The following is a 13,712-nucleotide window of genomic DNA, read 5'->3' on the forward strand; positions in this document are numbered from 1 at the left end:
CAGGGAAATACAACTTCTGTGAAAGTAAGCAGTGACATGATCGAGGAGTTGCACCAAAGAGCAGAGCAGGTTTGGTTACCTGAATTGTCAAGAATGATCAAAGAAACAAAAGATCCTTTCCTTAATGCTATATATGATTGCGATCCTTTGGAGAAAATCATCTGGGACAGAGTGGTGCTAACAGGAGATGCAGCTCACCCGACAACTCCACACTCTGCCAGAAGTACAAACATGGCGATAATAGATGCAGCAGTGTTAGGAAAATGCCTCGAGAAGAGGGGGCCGGATCATTTATACTCTGCTCTGGAAGAATATCAATCCATTAGGAAACCTGTAACTTCAGCACAAGTTCTACATTCGCGACGATTGGGTCAAATGAAACAAGGGTTAAGTATTCCTGGAAGGGAGCGGCCTTTTGATCCAAAGACAGCAAGTCTAGAGGACTCGGAATTCATCGTTGTGCCTCCTTTCGACGTTGTTCCTCCGATTCTTGATTCAATTTTTCGTTCTGCTTGATAACTTCAAAGGACACGGCTTGGTCTGTTCATTATGCTAACTATAGCTGCCTATAAATAAGAGGGTTGACCTCAATTGTGTGAGTAAAAGAACTGCTATACTTATGTTCCTTCCTGTAATAACGAAAGCCTCTTACTTAATTCAGTGTCTCTACTTCTTCAGCAAAATAAAAATAAATTCTTGATCGAAAACAAGTTAGGAGAGATTATCAAATATACATGCTACTGTCAATAAAAAAAGAAAGACAAATATAAATAAATTATCAAATAAAAAAATATAAATAAATGGCACGTAATGTTTATTTTTCATTTATAATAAAGTTTAATATACAAAATGACTGGTGTGTTAGACACGTTTTCAAAAACGTGTATAATGTGGCCATCTAATTTATTTTAATTATTAGTTTTCTAATTTAAATTGATATTTATCTTTATTTAGTTTACTTTTAAAACGTTGGGTTTGGTTTAAAATTTGAATAAAGATAAAACACCTCTTCCTAATATCTCTCATACACATTACGGGTGGTTTACTAAAATCAAGGGGATAACGGCTCATAACTTCCTCTTTTATTTAAACATGTCATCTTGATGGGAGATGACTGACGGTCACGTTTTTTTCAAGGTCCCTGGTCTAACAACAGAGCTTGTGTATACCATCTACTCTCAGGAATTAAGTGTTGGATAGACTAGAAAATTCTGAGTACAAAGCATCGCTTGTTTGCGTTGGTTTTGTTTGCATTCTAGTAGAAAGGTTGTGTACAATTGAATCTGATAACTATGGCAGGAGGTAAGTTTTCTAACTTGGCGCATGATGAATATAGTCTTTTAGTTGGTATCAGAGCCATGGTTCTCGTCTAGTTATCGATTCTTATATGTTAGAATCTGAATAATTTAAAGCATGATTGATTATTATATGAATAATTGTTTCGCATGCGTGATATAACATATGAATATGAGTTTGTGATATTATGTGATATATATATAGTTTCAGGATAGCCTAAAATTTTTCCGTTGTCTTTTCATACGGAATACATGAATGGAATTATGCAATAATGGTTATTTGAGACTTGTCTGCAGAATTGATATAAGTAGAATTAATTATTTCGTTTGACTCTAGCATGTTATTATATAAATTCAATTAATTCAGTAGTCTACATTCGGTTTTCGGTTAAGTTTTAGTGACATTATAATATGTAAATAAATGCATGCATGATTGAATATAATATATTTGTTGTATTCTTGGATTGCATTAATAATGATAAAGGACACCTGTATTTGTTAACTAGCATAATATTACGATTGGAAACCTGATACATGACAAATGTCATATTTCCATGCTATTGGTTCTGTGAAGAATTGTTGGGTGTCTTAAAATTATATTCGGTAACCTTGGCATGTACTTTGATGATATAAATCCATGGAAATGTTTTGTAAGCTTGTACTTTGTTTGTTTTTGTAGCTATTCAATCTTTGTCTGTTCCAAATAGTGATACTTCTCGAATCCCTTTTCTGAGTGGTGACAATTTTAATGAATGGAAGGAGAGAATTCTCCTAACGTTAGGGTGTAATGACCTTGAGTGGATGAGCCACCAATGCCTACGGAATTAAGTACCCCACGAGAGAAAGCATCATATGAACGATGGGAGCGATCCAATCGATTGAGCATGATGCTCATTAAGGCTCATGTTGGGAAAAGCATTCGTGGCTCTATTCCAGATTGTGATAAGGTGAACGATTATCTCAATGCCATAGAGCAACAATTTGAGACATCTGACAAGGCTATGACAAGCACCTTAATGAGTAAATTGTCATCCATGAAGTTTACTGGCACCAAAGGAGTGCGTGAGCACATTATGGAAATGAGGGATATTGCTGCTCGACTCAAGTCACTAGAAATTGAGATTTCTAAGTCATTTTTGGTTCACTTTATTCTCAACTCACTCCCTCAAGATTATGGACCTTTTAAGATTTCTTATAACACACATAAGGAAAAGTGGTCAATTAATGAACTCTTGACCTTATGTGTGCAAGAGGAAGGGAGGTTGAATCAAGAGACAATGGAAAGTGCCCATACAGTGACTGCTGGAAAGCAATTTGACAAGAAGGGTAAAGGAAAAGGCAAAGCGCCTCTTAAATAGGTTAATAAGAACGTTATCAAGTGTTTTTTCTGCAAGAAGAGAGGACACATGAAGAAAGCTTGCCCTAAATATATGAATTGGCTTGAAAAGAAAGGTAATCTTATCTCTCTTGTGTGTTACGAATCTAATATGGTTCATGTTTCTCATAACACTTGGTGGATTGACTCTGGTTCTACAATCCATATCTCCAATACCATGCAGGGCTTCCTAAACCACAGGAAACCGATGGAAAGTGAACGAGCCATCTATTCAGGAAACAAGATGCCTTCACGTGTTGAAGTTGTCAGGACCTACAGACTTGTCCTTAATTCTGGCTTTGTTCTAGACCTTGATAAAACCTTTTACATTCCATCATTTTCTAGAAACCTTGTTTCAGTTTCAAGACTTTTACCTTTTGGTTTTGGTTTTGATTTTCTTGGGACAATTTTTCACTTGTTAAAAGATTCTGTTATTGTTGGTGATGGAATCTTAGATGATGGTATGTTTAAACTTCATTTAAACCCCACTTTTGATTTTAACCTTATGACTATGCATGGTAATATTGGTGTTAAGAGAAGTGCCTTAAATGAGCAATCCTCCATGTTGTGGCACGGGAGATTAGGTCATATCACCATTGAGAGAATTAAGAGGTTAGTAAATGATGGAGCACTTGAGGCTCTTGACTTTACTGATTTTGGTACTTGTGTGGACTGCATTAAGGGAAAGCAGACCAATAAGACCAAGAAAGGTGCAAGGAGGAGTTCAGATATTTTAGAAATCGTACACACTGACATTTGTGGCTCATTTTCAGAAGTGTGCTTAAATGGTCAGAGATATTTCATCTCCTTTATTGATGATTATTCACGATACATGTATCTCTACTTGCTTTATGATAAGGGTGAAGCATTGGATGCTTTTAAAGTATATAAAGCATAAGTAGAGAAACAATTAGGGAAACCAATCAAAATCGTGAGATCATATAGAGGTGGAGAATATTATGGTCGATACACGGGATCAGAGCAAAAACCAGGTCCTTTTGCTAGGTTTCTTGAAGAAAATGGTATTGTTACTCAATATACAATGTCAGGCTCACCATATCAGAATGGCGTAGCTGAAAGACGAAACCGAACATTAATGGACATAGTTCGGAGTATGATTAGCAACTCCAATCTCCCATTATCCTTGTGGAGTGAAGCCTTAAAAACTGCTGTATATGTATTAAATAGAGTTTCAACTAAGGCTGTTCCTAAAACTCCTTTTGAGTTATGGAAAGGTTGGAAGCCTAGTTTAAGACATATACGAGAATGAGGTTGTCCCGCTGAAGTTAAGGTTTACAATCCACAAGAGAAAAAGTTAGACCCAAGGACAGTCAGTGGGTTTTTCATTGGCTATACAGAAAGGTCTAAGGGATATAGATTTTATTGTCCATCCCATGCTTTTAAAATTGTAGAAGCCAAGAATGCTAGGTTTATAGAGAATGATGGGATTAATAGGAGTAGTCAACCTTGAAACATAGTTTTTGAGGAAGATCAAAGTTCAAAAACTACTCCTGATACTTCAGATTATTTGGTTGTAGTTCAACAATTTCCATAACCAGCCACTGAAGAGCCTCATCATGAAGAGAATGTTCCTGAAGATCTAGTTATTCAGCAGCCTCCTCAAGAGGATGTTGATATAACATTAAGGAGATCCACAAGGACAAAGAAACCAGCAATTCCTTATGATTATGTGGTGTATCTACAAGAATCTGATGTTAATATTGGTGCTGAAGATGACCCTACCTCATTTTTACAAGCTACGTGTAGTAGTAAATCCATTTTATGGTACAATGCCATGAAGGATGAGATGGATTCTATGACTAATAACCAAGTTTGGGATCTTGTTGAATTACCTAAAGAAGCAAAAGATATTGGTTGTAAATGGGTTTTCAAAATCAAAAGAGATTCTTTAGGCAATATTGAAAGATATAAAGCAAGACTTGTAGCCAAAGGATTCACTCAACAAGAACGAATTAATTATCATGACACATTTTCTCCAGTTTCTAAGAAGGATTCTTTTAGGATAATCATGACATTAGTAGCCCATTTTGACATGGAGCTACATCAAATGGATGTGAAAACAACGTTCCTCAATGGAGATTTAGAGGAAGAGGTTCATATGAGACAACCTGAAGGGTTCATCTCAGAGGGAAATGATCACTTGGTCTGTAAACTCAAGAAATCTATTTATGGATTAAAACAGGCTTCTGGACAATGGTATTTAAAATTCCATAATGTAATTTCTTCATTTGGTTTCACGGAGAACATTATGGATCAATGTATTTACCATAAGATCAGTGGGAGCAAAATTATCTTTTTAGTCCTATATGTAGCTGATATTTTACTTGCATCAAGTGATTTGGGCGTGCTTCATGAGGTTAAACGATTTCTCTCACAACAGTTTGACATGAAAGATATGGGTGAAGCTTCTTATGTCATTGGCATAAAAATTCAAAGAGATAGATCCCAAGGCATTTTAGGACTATCTCAAGAAACCTATATCAATAAGGTACTAGAGAGATTTCGTATGAAGGATTGTTCACGTAGTGTGGCACCTATTGTCAAAGGTGACAAATTCAGTCTGAAACAATGCCCAGAGAATAAGTTGCAAAGGGAACAGATGACTAATATTCCTTACGCTTCAGTAGTTGGAAGCTTAATGTATGCTCAGGTCTGTACAAGACCTGACATTGCATATGTAGTAGGGATGTTAGGAAGATACCAGAGTAATCCAGGTTTGGATCACTGGAGAGCTGCAAAGAAAGCATTGTGATATCTTCAAGGGACAAAATACTATATGCTTACGTATAGAAGATCTAATCAATTGGAAGTGATTGGGTATTCAGACTCTGATTTTGCTGGCTGTTCTGACACTAGAAAGTGAACTTCGGGATATGTCTTCTTGCTAGCAGAAGGAGCCATTTCTTGGAGAAGTGCAAAACAATCACTTATTGCTGCTTCAACTACAGAGGCAGAGTTTGTTTCTTGTTTTGAAGCGACGACATAGGCTATTTGGCTGAGGAGTTTTATTTCTGGACTAGAGATTGTTGATTCTATTTCTAGACTACTGAAGATTTATTGTGATAATTCTGCTGCAGTGTTTTTAGCTAAGAATAACAAAAGTGGAAGTCGAAGTAAGCATATCGACATTAAGTACTTAGCTATTAGGGAACATGTTAATTCATAAAAGGTGGTTATACAACACATCAACACCAAAGTGATGATTGCGGATCCTTTGACGAAAGGATTGCCACCAAGTTTGTATAAAGAACATGTAGTACGTATGGGACTCACTTCAGTTATATGATCATATTAATGTAATTGAGATACCCTTTTATTGCAATTTGTTCAATTTACTCCAAAAGTTTTCAAAATATGTCATCTCTGATAGTTTGTATACATTTTGTTTGGAGAATGACAATATAGATATTTGAATTCAGTGAGGACCCAAAATGAGCGTTTGGAAGCTCATTTATAAAGCATATACCACATAAAGTATTCTTTCTAGGAGAAAATTACATTGTGATACATGGAAGACAATACTTTATTTTAAAGGTCTTGTCGCCATGATTCATGTTTTCAACTTCTGGTTTGAGTATACGGTTAATTTTGTTTAAAGAGAGATATTGTGAGTGTTAGATGACCAAGTGGGAGAATGTTAGACACGTTTTCAAAAACGTGTATAATGTGGCCATCTAATTTATTTTAATTATTAGTTTTCTAATTTAAATTGATATTTATCTTTTATGGTGAGGAACCACCATACCAGGCGGTGCATGGAAAGATGGGGAATTTGGGACTTCCAGTGCGGCGAGAGACTGAGCATGAGGGTGCTGCAACGGTTGGGCATCACTTATGAGGTAGCTACTTAATGACCTGATCAGTTGAGTTTTGGGGAATTTGGGTTTTGGATCAATTAGTTAGGGAGTTGAGTGAGTTTTGTAACTTTAAGAAAATAGAATTTGACTGTAATTCTTAGTTGTATCTTTATTTTTTTACGATAAGATTTAATAAGAGTAGATTTACAATTAACTATTATTATTAAAAAAAAAAAAACCTTAGCCTCCTCTTACCTCCGCCCTTGGTACCTGCTAAAACCAAATACCCAAATTATGAAAACGAAGAGCGAGACGATACGTTACTGGATTGTTATCAAAATTTGAAGCTAGAACTTAGCAATTGCCCAAAGATAAAGATTTGCTAAGATTTTAGACCCACAGGCTTTTTAGTACCAATTTATCTTCGTTCCTTTAAGAATGATGGTGATTTGTAGAGCCATGCCCTGTATTCAAAATAAACAAATTTGAAGAATATATCTATTGATTCCGGTAGGGCAGGAGTCTCATGCACAAGTTTCTCATCTATTTTCTTACCAGAACAAATTTCTAGCCAAAATGAGGGTGTGAAAGGAAGATAAATAGACGAAATTTGGCCCACCACTTCATTCTTCCTAAATGAATAGCTTTTTACCCTATTAAACGAGGAAAAATAGATTAGAGTCTCCCTTAATTTGATCTGATTAGTGATTACTAAACAAAGACCACACACTTTATTGTAGTGTGTTTCGTCATTTAATACATTGCAGTTTGTATGTGGCCCTAGTTTTAGATCACTTAATTGGAAATGGACTTCCCTTTTTTTTTTTGATACATTGGAGTCTAGTAAAACTAGGCTAAAACAGAACGGGGAATAGAGGTTCCATATATATCATTACATAACTAATAACCAAGACGCTCGGGGGGGTTTTCAAAGACATGAAGTCTAAGGGGTAAGGAACCAGCAAGTTTCGCCATGGAATGTACAACAAAATTGGCTTCCCGATATATATACTTTATAGTAATGAGCCATTGTCTATTTATCAGTTCCTTTATGGCAGTTATGAGAGAAAAAATATTGCATTAGGCATCAAACTAGTAGAGGAAATAAGTTGGGAAACACATTGGCTATCCACCTCTGCAATTAAATAACGAATGCCACGGTCCCAAGCAATATTAAGTCCTTGAAAAAGACCCCAAAGTTCTGCAGTAGTCACCGATCCAAATCCAATGTTCATGCCAAAGCCAAACTGCCACTTTCCAGAGCAATCCCTCACCAAGCCCCCAGCGCTGGCTAGACCATTCTTTAATCGTGATCCATCAGTATTTAATTTGAAAAAAGATTCAGGGGGAGCTTGCCATCTAACATATTTGATGATCTTATTACTCTGACCGAAACTAAGAGTTGATCGTGCATTTTGAATGTCCTGAGCCCAAGATTTAATTTCAGCAACAACATGAGTGCAGCAAGGGGATTTTTGTGAGAAAAGAAATTGATTATGCCAAAACCAAATTTTCCAGATAGCCACTCCAAATTGATTACGCCAAAACCAAATTTTCCAGATAGCCACTCTAAATTGATTACGCCAAAACAACATGAGTGCAGCAAGGGGATTTTTGTGAGAAAAGAAATTGATTACGCCAAAACCAAATTTTCCAGATAGCCGCTCCAAATAAACATGCCCATTCATCTCCCACTTCATTGATACCAGTCTTTCCCAAGTTGAAACAGAGCCAATCACGAATATTAAAGAAGAAAAAATGATGTCTGAAGTTGACCGGAATTAAACAATTCCATATTCTCTTTGCAACAAAACAGTCCCGAAGTGCATGCATCGCGTTTTCTCTCTCATGGCTACATCAATGAGGGTACCATTGGTTTCACATTTTTATTTTACGTCTTAACTTTTGTATTGACAATATTAGTTTTGTATTTTATATATATATATATATATATAACTACTAAGTTATTTTTTGCAATCAATAAATATCTAATAACTCAATACTTTTATATTTATGCTCATAAAATTTTTACTTTTTAAATAAATATTAAAATATCTTAAAAATAATAAATTACATTTTTTTAACACTAATTAAAACAAATAATTTTCACATTTAATCTTGTTTTAGTTAATAACATGGACCATTCGCTCACCACTTGGCATAACTTTGTAACCTAGGTCCTGTTTGGAATCGAAGTATTATACCTTTTAAGTTACAACTGTCGTAAAAATTTTGTAATTATAAAACAAAAAATTAATAGCTGTGAACTTAATGATTGCTTACTAAACTTTAGGTATTTATTTACATAATTAATTGTCTAAAATTTACTTGTTAATGTTATTGACAATACTTATGTTTTGATTAAAAAGATGAAGTAAGGTATTGATCTTATTGATCAACAGAAATATTTTATACTAGATTGACATATTTGTGTATTTATTTTAATGTTAAAACTTTAATTTCTCATTTATATTGATAAAATTTAGAAATGGGTATTATATGTAGAGTTTTAAGCTCCTATTATAAATTTATAGTTTGACTTATATAATTTAATTTATTTTTTGTGTTTTTAAAAGTATTGTTTTAATATTTGTGAAGTAAAAATCCATTGCAGGTTACGCGAGGATTTAGTAATTGTTAAAACCTACAGCAGGTGAATTTTTTTTTAAAAATAAAAAACCCATAGCGAGTTAAGAATTTACTGATTTAATTACTTTTTACAAGTGCATGTTTGATAATGATAAAATCACTGCACTGAAAGAAATTGTATGAAGAATATAATTCTTGTTCTGTATTTTTAATGAAATTTACAGAATTATTTATACAAAATAAAGACAAAGTAGCCGTTGAAAGGGTTAATAATATTAAAGGAGAATAAGTGAATACTTCCTAAACTATTGGACAATAACTTTATAAAATAGGAATGAAATATTCCTACATGATATTGACATTCATGTGCAAAATCGTGCGGCAGATATTTCTTGACAAAAAACTTTGACGGGAGCAATTCGAGTGGGAGTCATAAACCCGTTCTTGACTTGACCGTTAATGACTGGCTAAACAGCATAAATAAATGTATAACGATTCTTATATAAAAAGCCACCAACCCAAGCCAAAAGAAAAAAAAAAATTGTGCTGAATACAACAATATAATTTCTTCAGTTTTTACTTGGAAACAAGAGAGATGAATATGAAGAAGCAGAAGCCAAAAGCTATTGTAGTTGGAGGAAGTATTGCTGGGGAATCATGCGCAAAAGCACTTATTTCAGCAGGATGGGATGTTGTTGTGATTGAGAAAACTCGTGGACCCCCAACCCAAAACCCAACCGGTGCTGGCCTCGGACTCGATCCATTGGCTCTGAAAATTGTTCAGTCATGGCTCCATGAACCTGAACTTCTTTACAACAACACTTTACCTGTCACCATTACTGAGGTATTTAATATAATATATTTAATTTCTTTTTTCCCAGTAGAATCCAGTAGTGCTTTGAATTTTTTTTTTTTGGTTTTAACCACGAGGTATCCTGGGGAGGGCCTCAACTGTGGGAGGCACCTTTAAGCCCGTACCACAACCCACACTAGAAGTCCTGGCTCGAACCGGGAGGCACAAGTTCTGCCAACAAAGGCGACTTCCCTGCGACTCGTGTATACTTTGAATTATACTGATCTCTTAAAGATATTAGTTGCACACGCGTATATACAATGGTGTATGGTTAAGATTTGATAACAGTATATTTTGCTCTGCTCAAAGTACAATTTAGAATGGAATCTCATTGGGAAAAAAATATCTATATATGTTGAATAGATAAAATTTCAATTTGTATTTAATTGCAGAGCCTAGCAACAGATGGGGAAAAGAAGATCAGCTGGGTAATAGGAAGAGAAGAAGGCGCTAAATATCTGACAGCATATTGGGCTGATCTTCATGGCCTTATATACAATACTCTGCCACCTGAAATATTTTTATGGGGTCACCAGTACCTCTCTTTCTGTATTTCTGAAGACAAATTAACTGTCAAAGTTAGAGCTAAGGATCTTGAGACTGATGAAATAATCGAGATAGTAGGAGATTTGCTCGTTGGAGCAGATGGGATCCTCTCATCAATTGGTCGGAGCATTCTACCCGACTTCAAATTGAGGTTTGTGCTTGCTTGTGAATATCAATAAAAGTAATTAATTTTTGAGTATTTTGTTTCTTAAATTTAAATGTGTTTTTAATAGGTACGCAGGATACTGTGCGTGGAGAGGTGTTTTTAATTTTTCAGAAAACAATTCAGAAACCATCTTAGGCTTTCGAAAATCGTATCCTGATATTGGGAAATGCTTTTACACGAATATTGGTTCAGGATCTCACATCATAGTCACTGAGCTTAAGAAAGAGAAGTTCAATTGGGTTTGGTATGTCAATCAACCTGAGCCCGAGCTCAAGGTAACTGCTTACTTTTGTTTCATCTTTTTATTTTGTTTTCGGGGGTTTGGGTTGGGTGCTAAAATCTAATTTTTGCAAACGATCAACAAAGCTCAGACCATCACTGGATCCAATTTTTTTTTTTTTTTATATTTTAATTTTCCGGTTTATCAATGCAGTATGACGTGACATTGGGAAACAAATTATTTTATTCCCTGCAGGGAAATACAACTTCTGTGAAAGTAAGCAGTGACATGATCGAGGAGTTGCACCAAAGAGCAGAGCAGGTTTGGTTACCTGAATTGTCAAGATTGATCAAAGAAACAAAGGATCCTTTCCTTAATGCTATATATGATCGTGATCCTTTGGAGAAAATCTTCTGGGACAGAGTGGTGCTAACAGGAGATGCAGCTCACCCGACAACTCCACACGCTGCCAGAAGCACAAACATGGCGATAACAGATGCAGCAGTGTTAGGAAAATGCCTCGAGAAGTGGGGGCCGGATCATTTATACTCTGCTCTGGAAGAATATCAATCCATTAGGAAACCTGTAACTTCAGCACAAGTTCTACATTCGCGACGATTGGGTCAAATGAAACAAGGGTTAAGTATTCCTGGAAGGGAGCGGCCTTTTGATCCAAAGACAGCAAGTCTAGAGGACTTGGAATTCATCGTTAACATGAAAGTGCCTCTTTTCGACGTTGTTCCTCCGATTCTTGATTCAATTTTTCGTTCTGCTTGATAACTTCAAAGGCCACGGCTTGGTCTGTTCATTATGCTAACTATAGCTGCCTATAAATAAGAGGGTTGACCTCAATTGTGTGAGTAAAAGAACTGCTATACTTATGTTCCTTCCTGTAATAACGAAAGCCTCTTAATTCAGTGTCTCTACTTCTTCAGCAAAATAAAAATAAATTCTTGATCGAAATACACCCAACTTTTCTAATTTTCTTATAAAAAGGACACCACGATAGGATGGGATTGTCCTTGTGTTGTGTCATTGATCTATCCATATTTGTTTTTCCCAAAAACAATTTCCATGAAGGAGGATGTTTTGCTGCTTGTTAGTGCACGCTATTTAAGCACAAGACATGATTGAGATTTATGCAAGGTATGTGGTAGAATTTATGTAAGACGACCGATGAAGCTAAACATGAGAGTTAGTAACTTTTACTATGGTGATCAACGCGTTGAAGAAAAAATTTAGAATTTTTATTATAAGTGGTGCATACAAAAGTTGGTGAGTCGAACTTGTACTCAAATACTAGCTCATGTATTAGGAGTTGCCTTAGGCTTACGTTATTAATCTAGTAACTAATATTAGCGATATGAAACATTTTTTCTATCATCTTCCATCACAAGTGTGTGGGTCAATATTTTTGTTTGGTCCTTGTCTAGTGATGAGATAATGTGAGTGATTTTGAGAGAAAATATGAAAAACACAAACAATGAAAATTCCCTTTTACTTAAACTATGACAGAATTTTTTTACACTGAAGTTGATAGAAGACACTCGAATGCGCAGGAGTGAAATCTTGACAAATTAAAGCGAGAACTAAGACATGCTAGTCCTTTCTCGCGCATTTAGTTGACATTATTTTGCTTTGCAAATAAATGCGGGCATGGTTGAAGGCATTTTATCTTTCCGGAAGTGGATGGAGAAATAAATATAATTAAAAGGGATGCGAATAATAAATGCCAGTTTTTCTTAATTACGAAGAATATATTAGAAATAAATTGAAATGTAACAAAATACTTGAAATAATTCAAGTGATGGGTTTTTTCTCCGTCAATAACGCTTGATAGTTCCTTGTCATGAGCTTCTTATCTTCTGTCTTGAAGGAAGAAATTGCAAAAGACGAATAAAACGATTTCCTTTACACATTCAATCAATGCTGCTCATCCATAAGTTGCCCATTTCATAATAATAATAATACAATACAGATAGCTCAACAGCACCAACCAAAACTTCGCCACCAGTCACGGTGAAATGTGAGATGCCTGCGCTGATTCTTATTTTTATTTTAATTTTTATAATTACTGATCGAATAACATTATTTTGTTTAATTATTTGTTTTGAATAAACTAGAGAATGACATTTAAAATATCAAATATCAAATTTAATGATTTGTTGAGAGTGGTAAGAGTATCTTCGCATAAAAACTAAAAGTTAGTTGGTTAGCTAGTTATAATAGAAAAAAATTAAAGGACCAATTTGAAATATTTGAGCTAGTTATATAAATTTCCCATAGATTTTCACGTACCGTTAGTTTTAAGAATTCAACTTTGACATGATTATGAATTCCAAAAATTGATTAAGAAGAAAGACAGAAACTTTAGCAATGATGCTGAATCAATCATTCATTTTTTTTAAATTATGACTGGTAATGTTTGGGGTTGACGACGCCTCCCCAACTGTCAGGCAATTATCGTTTCCAAAAGTTTTCCAGATTCAGCCTGAAAATTTAACGGCTGTAAAAAAATAATTGAGGATGAGTCTTTCTTTGTTATTATATCAATTGTTTTATAATTTTAAGAAGATGAATCAGCATTGTAAGCCATCATTTTCATTTATAATAAAGTTAATATACAAAATGACTGGTGAGGTACCACCATACCGGGCGGTGCATGGAAAGATGGGGAATTTGGGACTTCCGGTGCGGCGAGAGACTGAGCATGAGGGTGCTGCAGCGGCTGGGCATCACTTATGAGGTAGCTACTTAATGACCTGATCAGTTGAGTTTTGGAGAATTTGGATTTTGGATCAATTAGTTAGGGAGTTGAGTGAGTTTTGTAACTTTAAGAAAATAGAATTT

General features: G+C 35.1%; 4 protein-coding genes across 7 annotated transcripts in view; all 4 read left to right on the plus strand.

The window, feature by feature from the left end:
- Positions 1 to 11,827, plus strand: part of LOC102612267 (uncharacterized) — a 30,754-nt gene extending 18,927 nt beyond the window's left edge. Inside the window, exon 5 of the transcript XR_008052222.1 lies at positions 11,710 to 11,827. The gene's annotated coding sequence lies outside the window, so the exon portion shown is untranslated. The remainder of the gene's footprint in view (positions 1 to 11,709) is intronic.
- The window catches only part of LOC127900225 (uncharacterized), a 77,486-nt gene that overhangs the window by 1,431 nt on the left and 62,343 nt on the right, over positions 1 to 13,712 (plus strand). For 2 of the 4 annotated variants that reach the window (XR_008052225.1, XR_008052226.1), the window contains exon 4: positions 4 to 586. Coding sequence is in view for 1 of the 4 variants with exons in the window: in XM_052434587.1 (XP_052290547.1) it covers positions 4 to 516 (513 nt within the window). In the remaining 3 variants the exon portion in view is untranslated. Of the gene's footprint in view, positions 1 to 3; positions 657 to 11,709; positions 11,828 to 13,712 lie in introns of those variants that run through there. The other 2 variants (XR_008052227.1, XM_052434587.1) reach the window with 2 other exon arrangements.
- Positions 2,108 to 2,653, plus strand: LOC127901259 (uncharacterized). Its single transcript, XM_052438214.1, has one exon. It carries the CDS (start codon positions 2,108 to 2,110, stop codon positions 2,651 to 2,653), a length of 546 nt encoding a protein of 181 aa, XP_052294174.1.
- On the plus strand, positions 9,554 to 11,827 carry LOC102611970 (uncharacterized). Its single transcript, XM_052434551.1, has 4 exons — positions 9,554 to 9,921; positions 10,323 to 10,627; positions 10,710 to 10,917; positions 11,118 to 11,827. Exons 1-4 carry the CDS (start codon positions 9,673 to 9,675, stop codon positions 11,637 to 11,639), a joined length of 1,284 nt encoding a protein of 427 aa, XP_052290511.1. The 5' UTR covers positions 9,554 to 9,672; the 3' UTR covers positions 11,640 to 11,827.

Source organism: Citrus sinensis, chromosome 1, assembly GCF_022201045.2.
Source record: "Citrus sinensis cultivar Valencia sweet orange chromosome 1, DVS_A1.0, whole genome shotgun sequence".
In the NCBI taxonomy this organism is placed as follows: domain Eukaryota; kingdom Viridiplantae; phylum Streptophyta; class Magnoliopsida; order Sapindales; family Rutaceae; genus Citrus; species Citrus sinensis.

Bases quoted from the DNA above. Each gene is read 5' to 3' on its own strand.
- LOC102611970 (XM_052434551.1), top strand. From the start codon at position 9,673: ATGAATATGAAGAAGCAGAAGCCAAAAGCTATTGTAGTTGGAGGAAGT. The intron at 9,922-10,322 runs GTATTTAATATA...ATTTAATTGCAG, and splicing joins TACCTGTCACCATTACTGAG to AGCCTAGCAACAGATGGGGA. The intron at 10,918-11,117 runs GTAACTGCTTAC...TATTCCCTGCAG, and splicing joins AACCTGAGCCCGAGCTCAAG to GGAAATACAACTTCTGTGAA.
- LOC127901259 (XM_052438214.1), top strand. From the start codon at position 2,108: ATGCCTACGGAATTAAGTACCCCACGAGAGAAAGCATCATATGAACGA.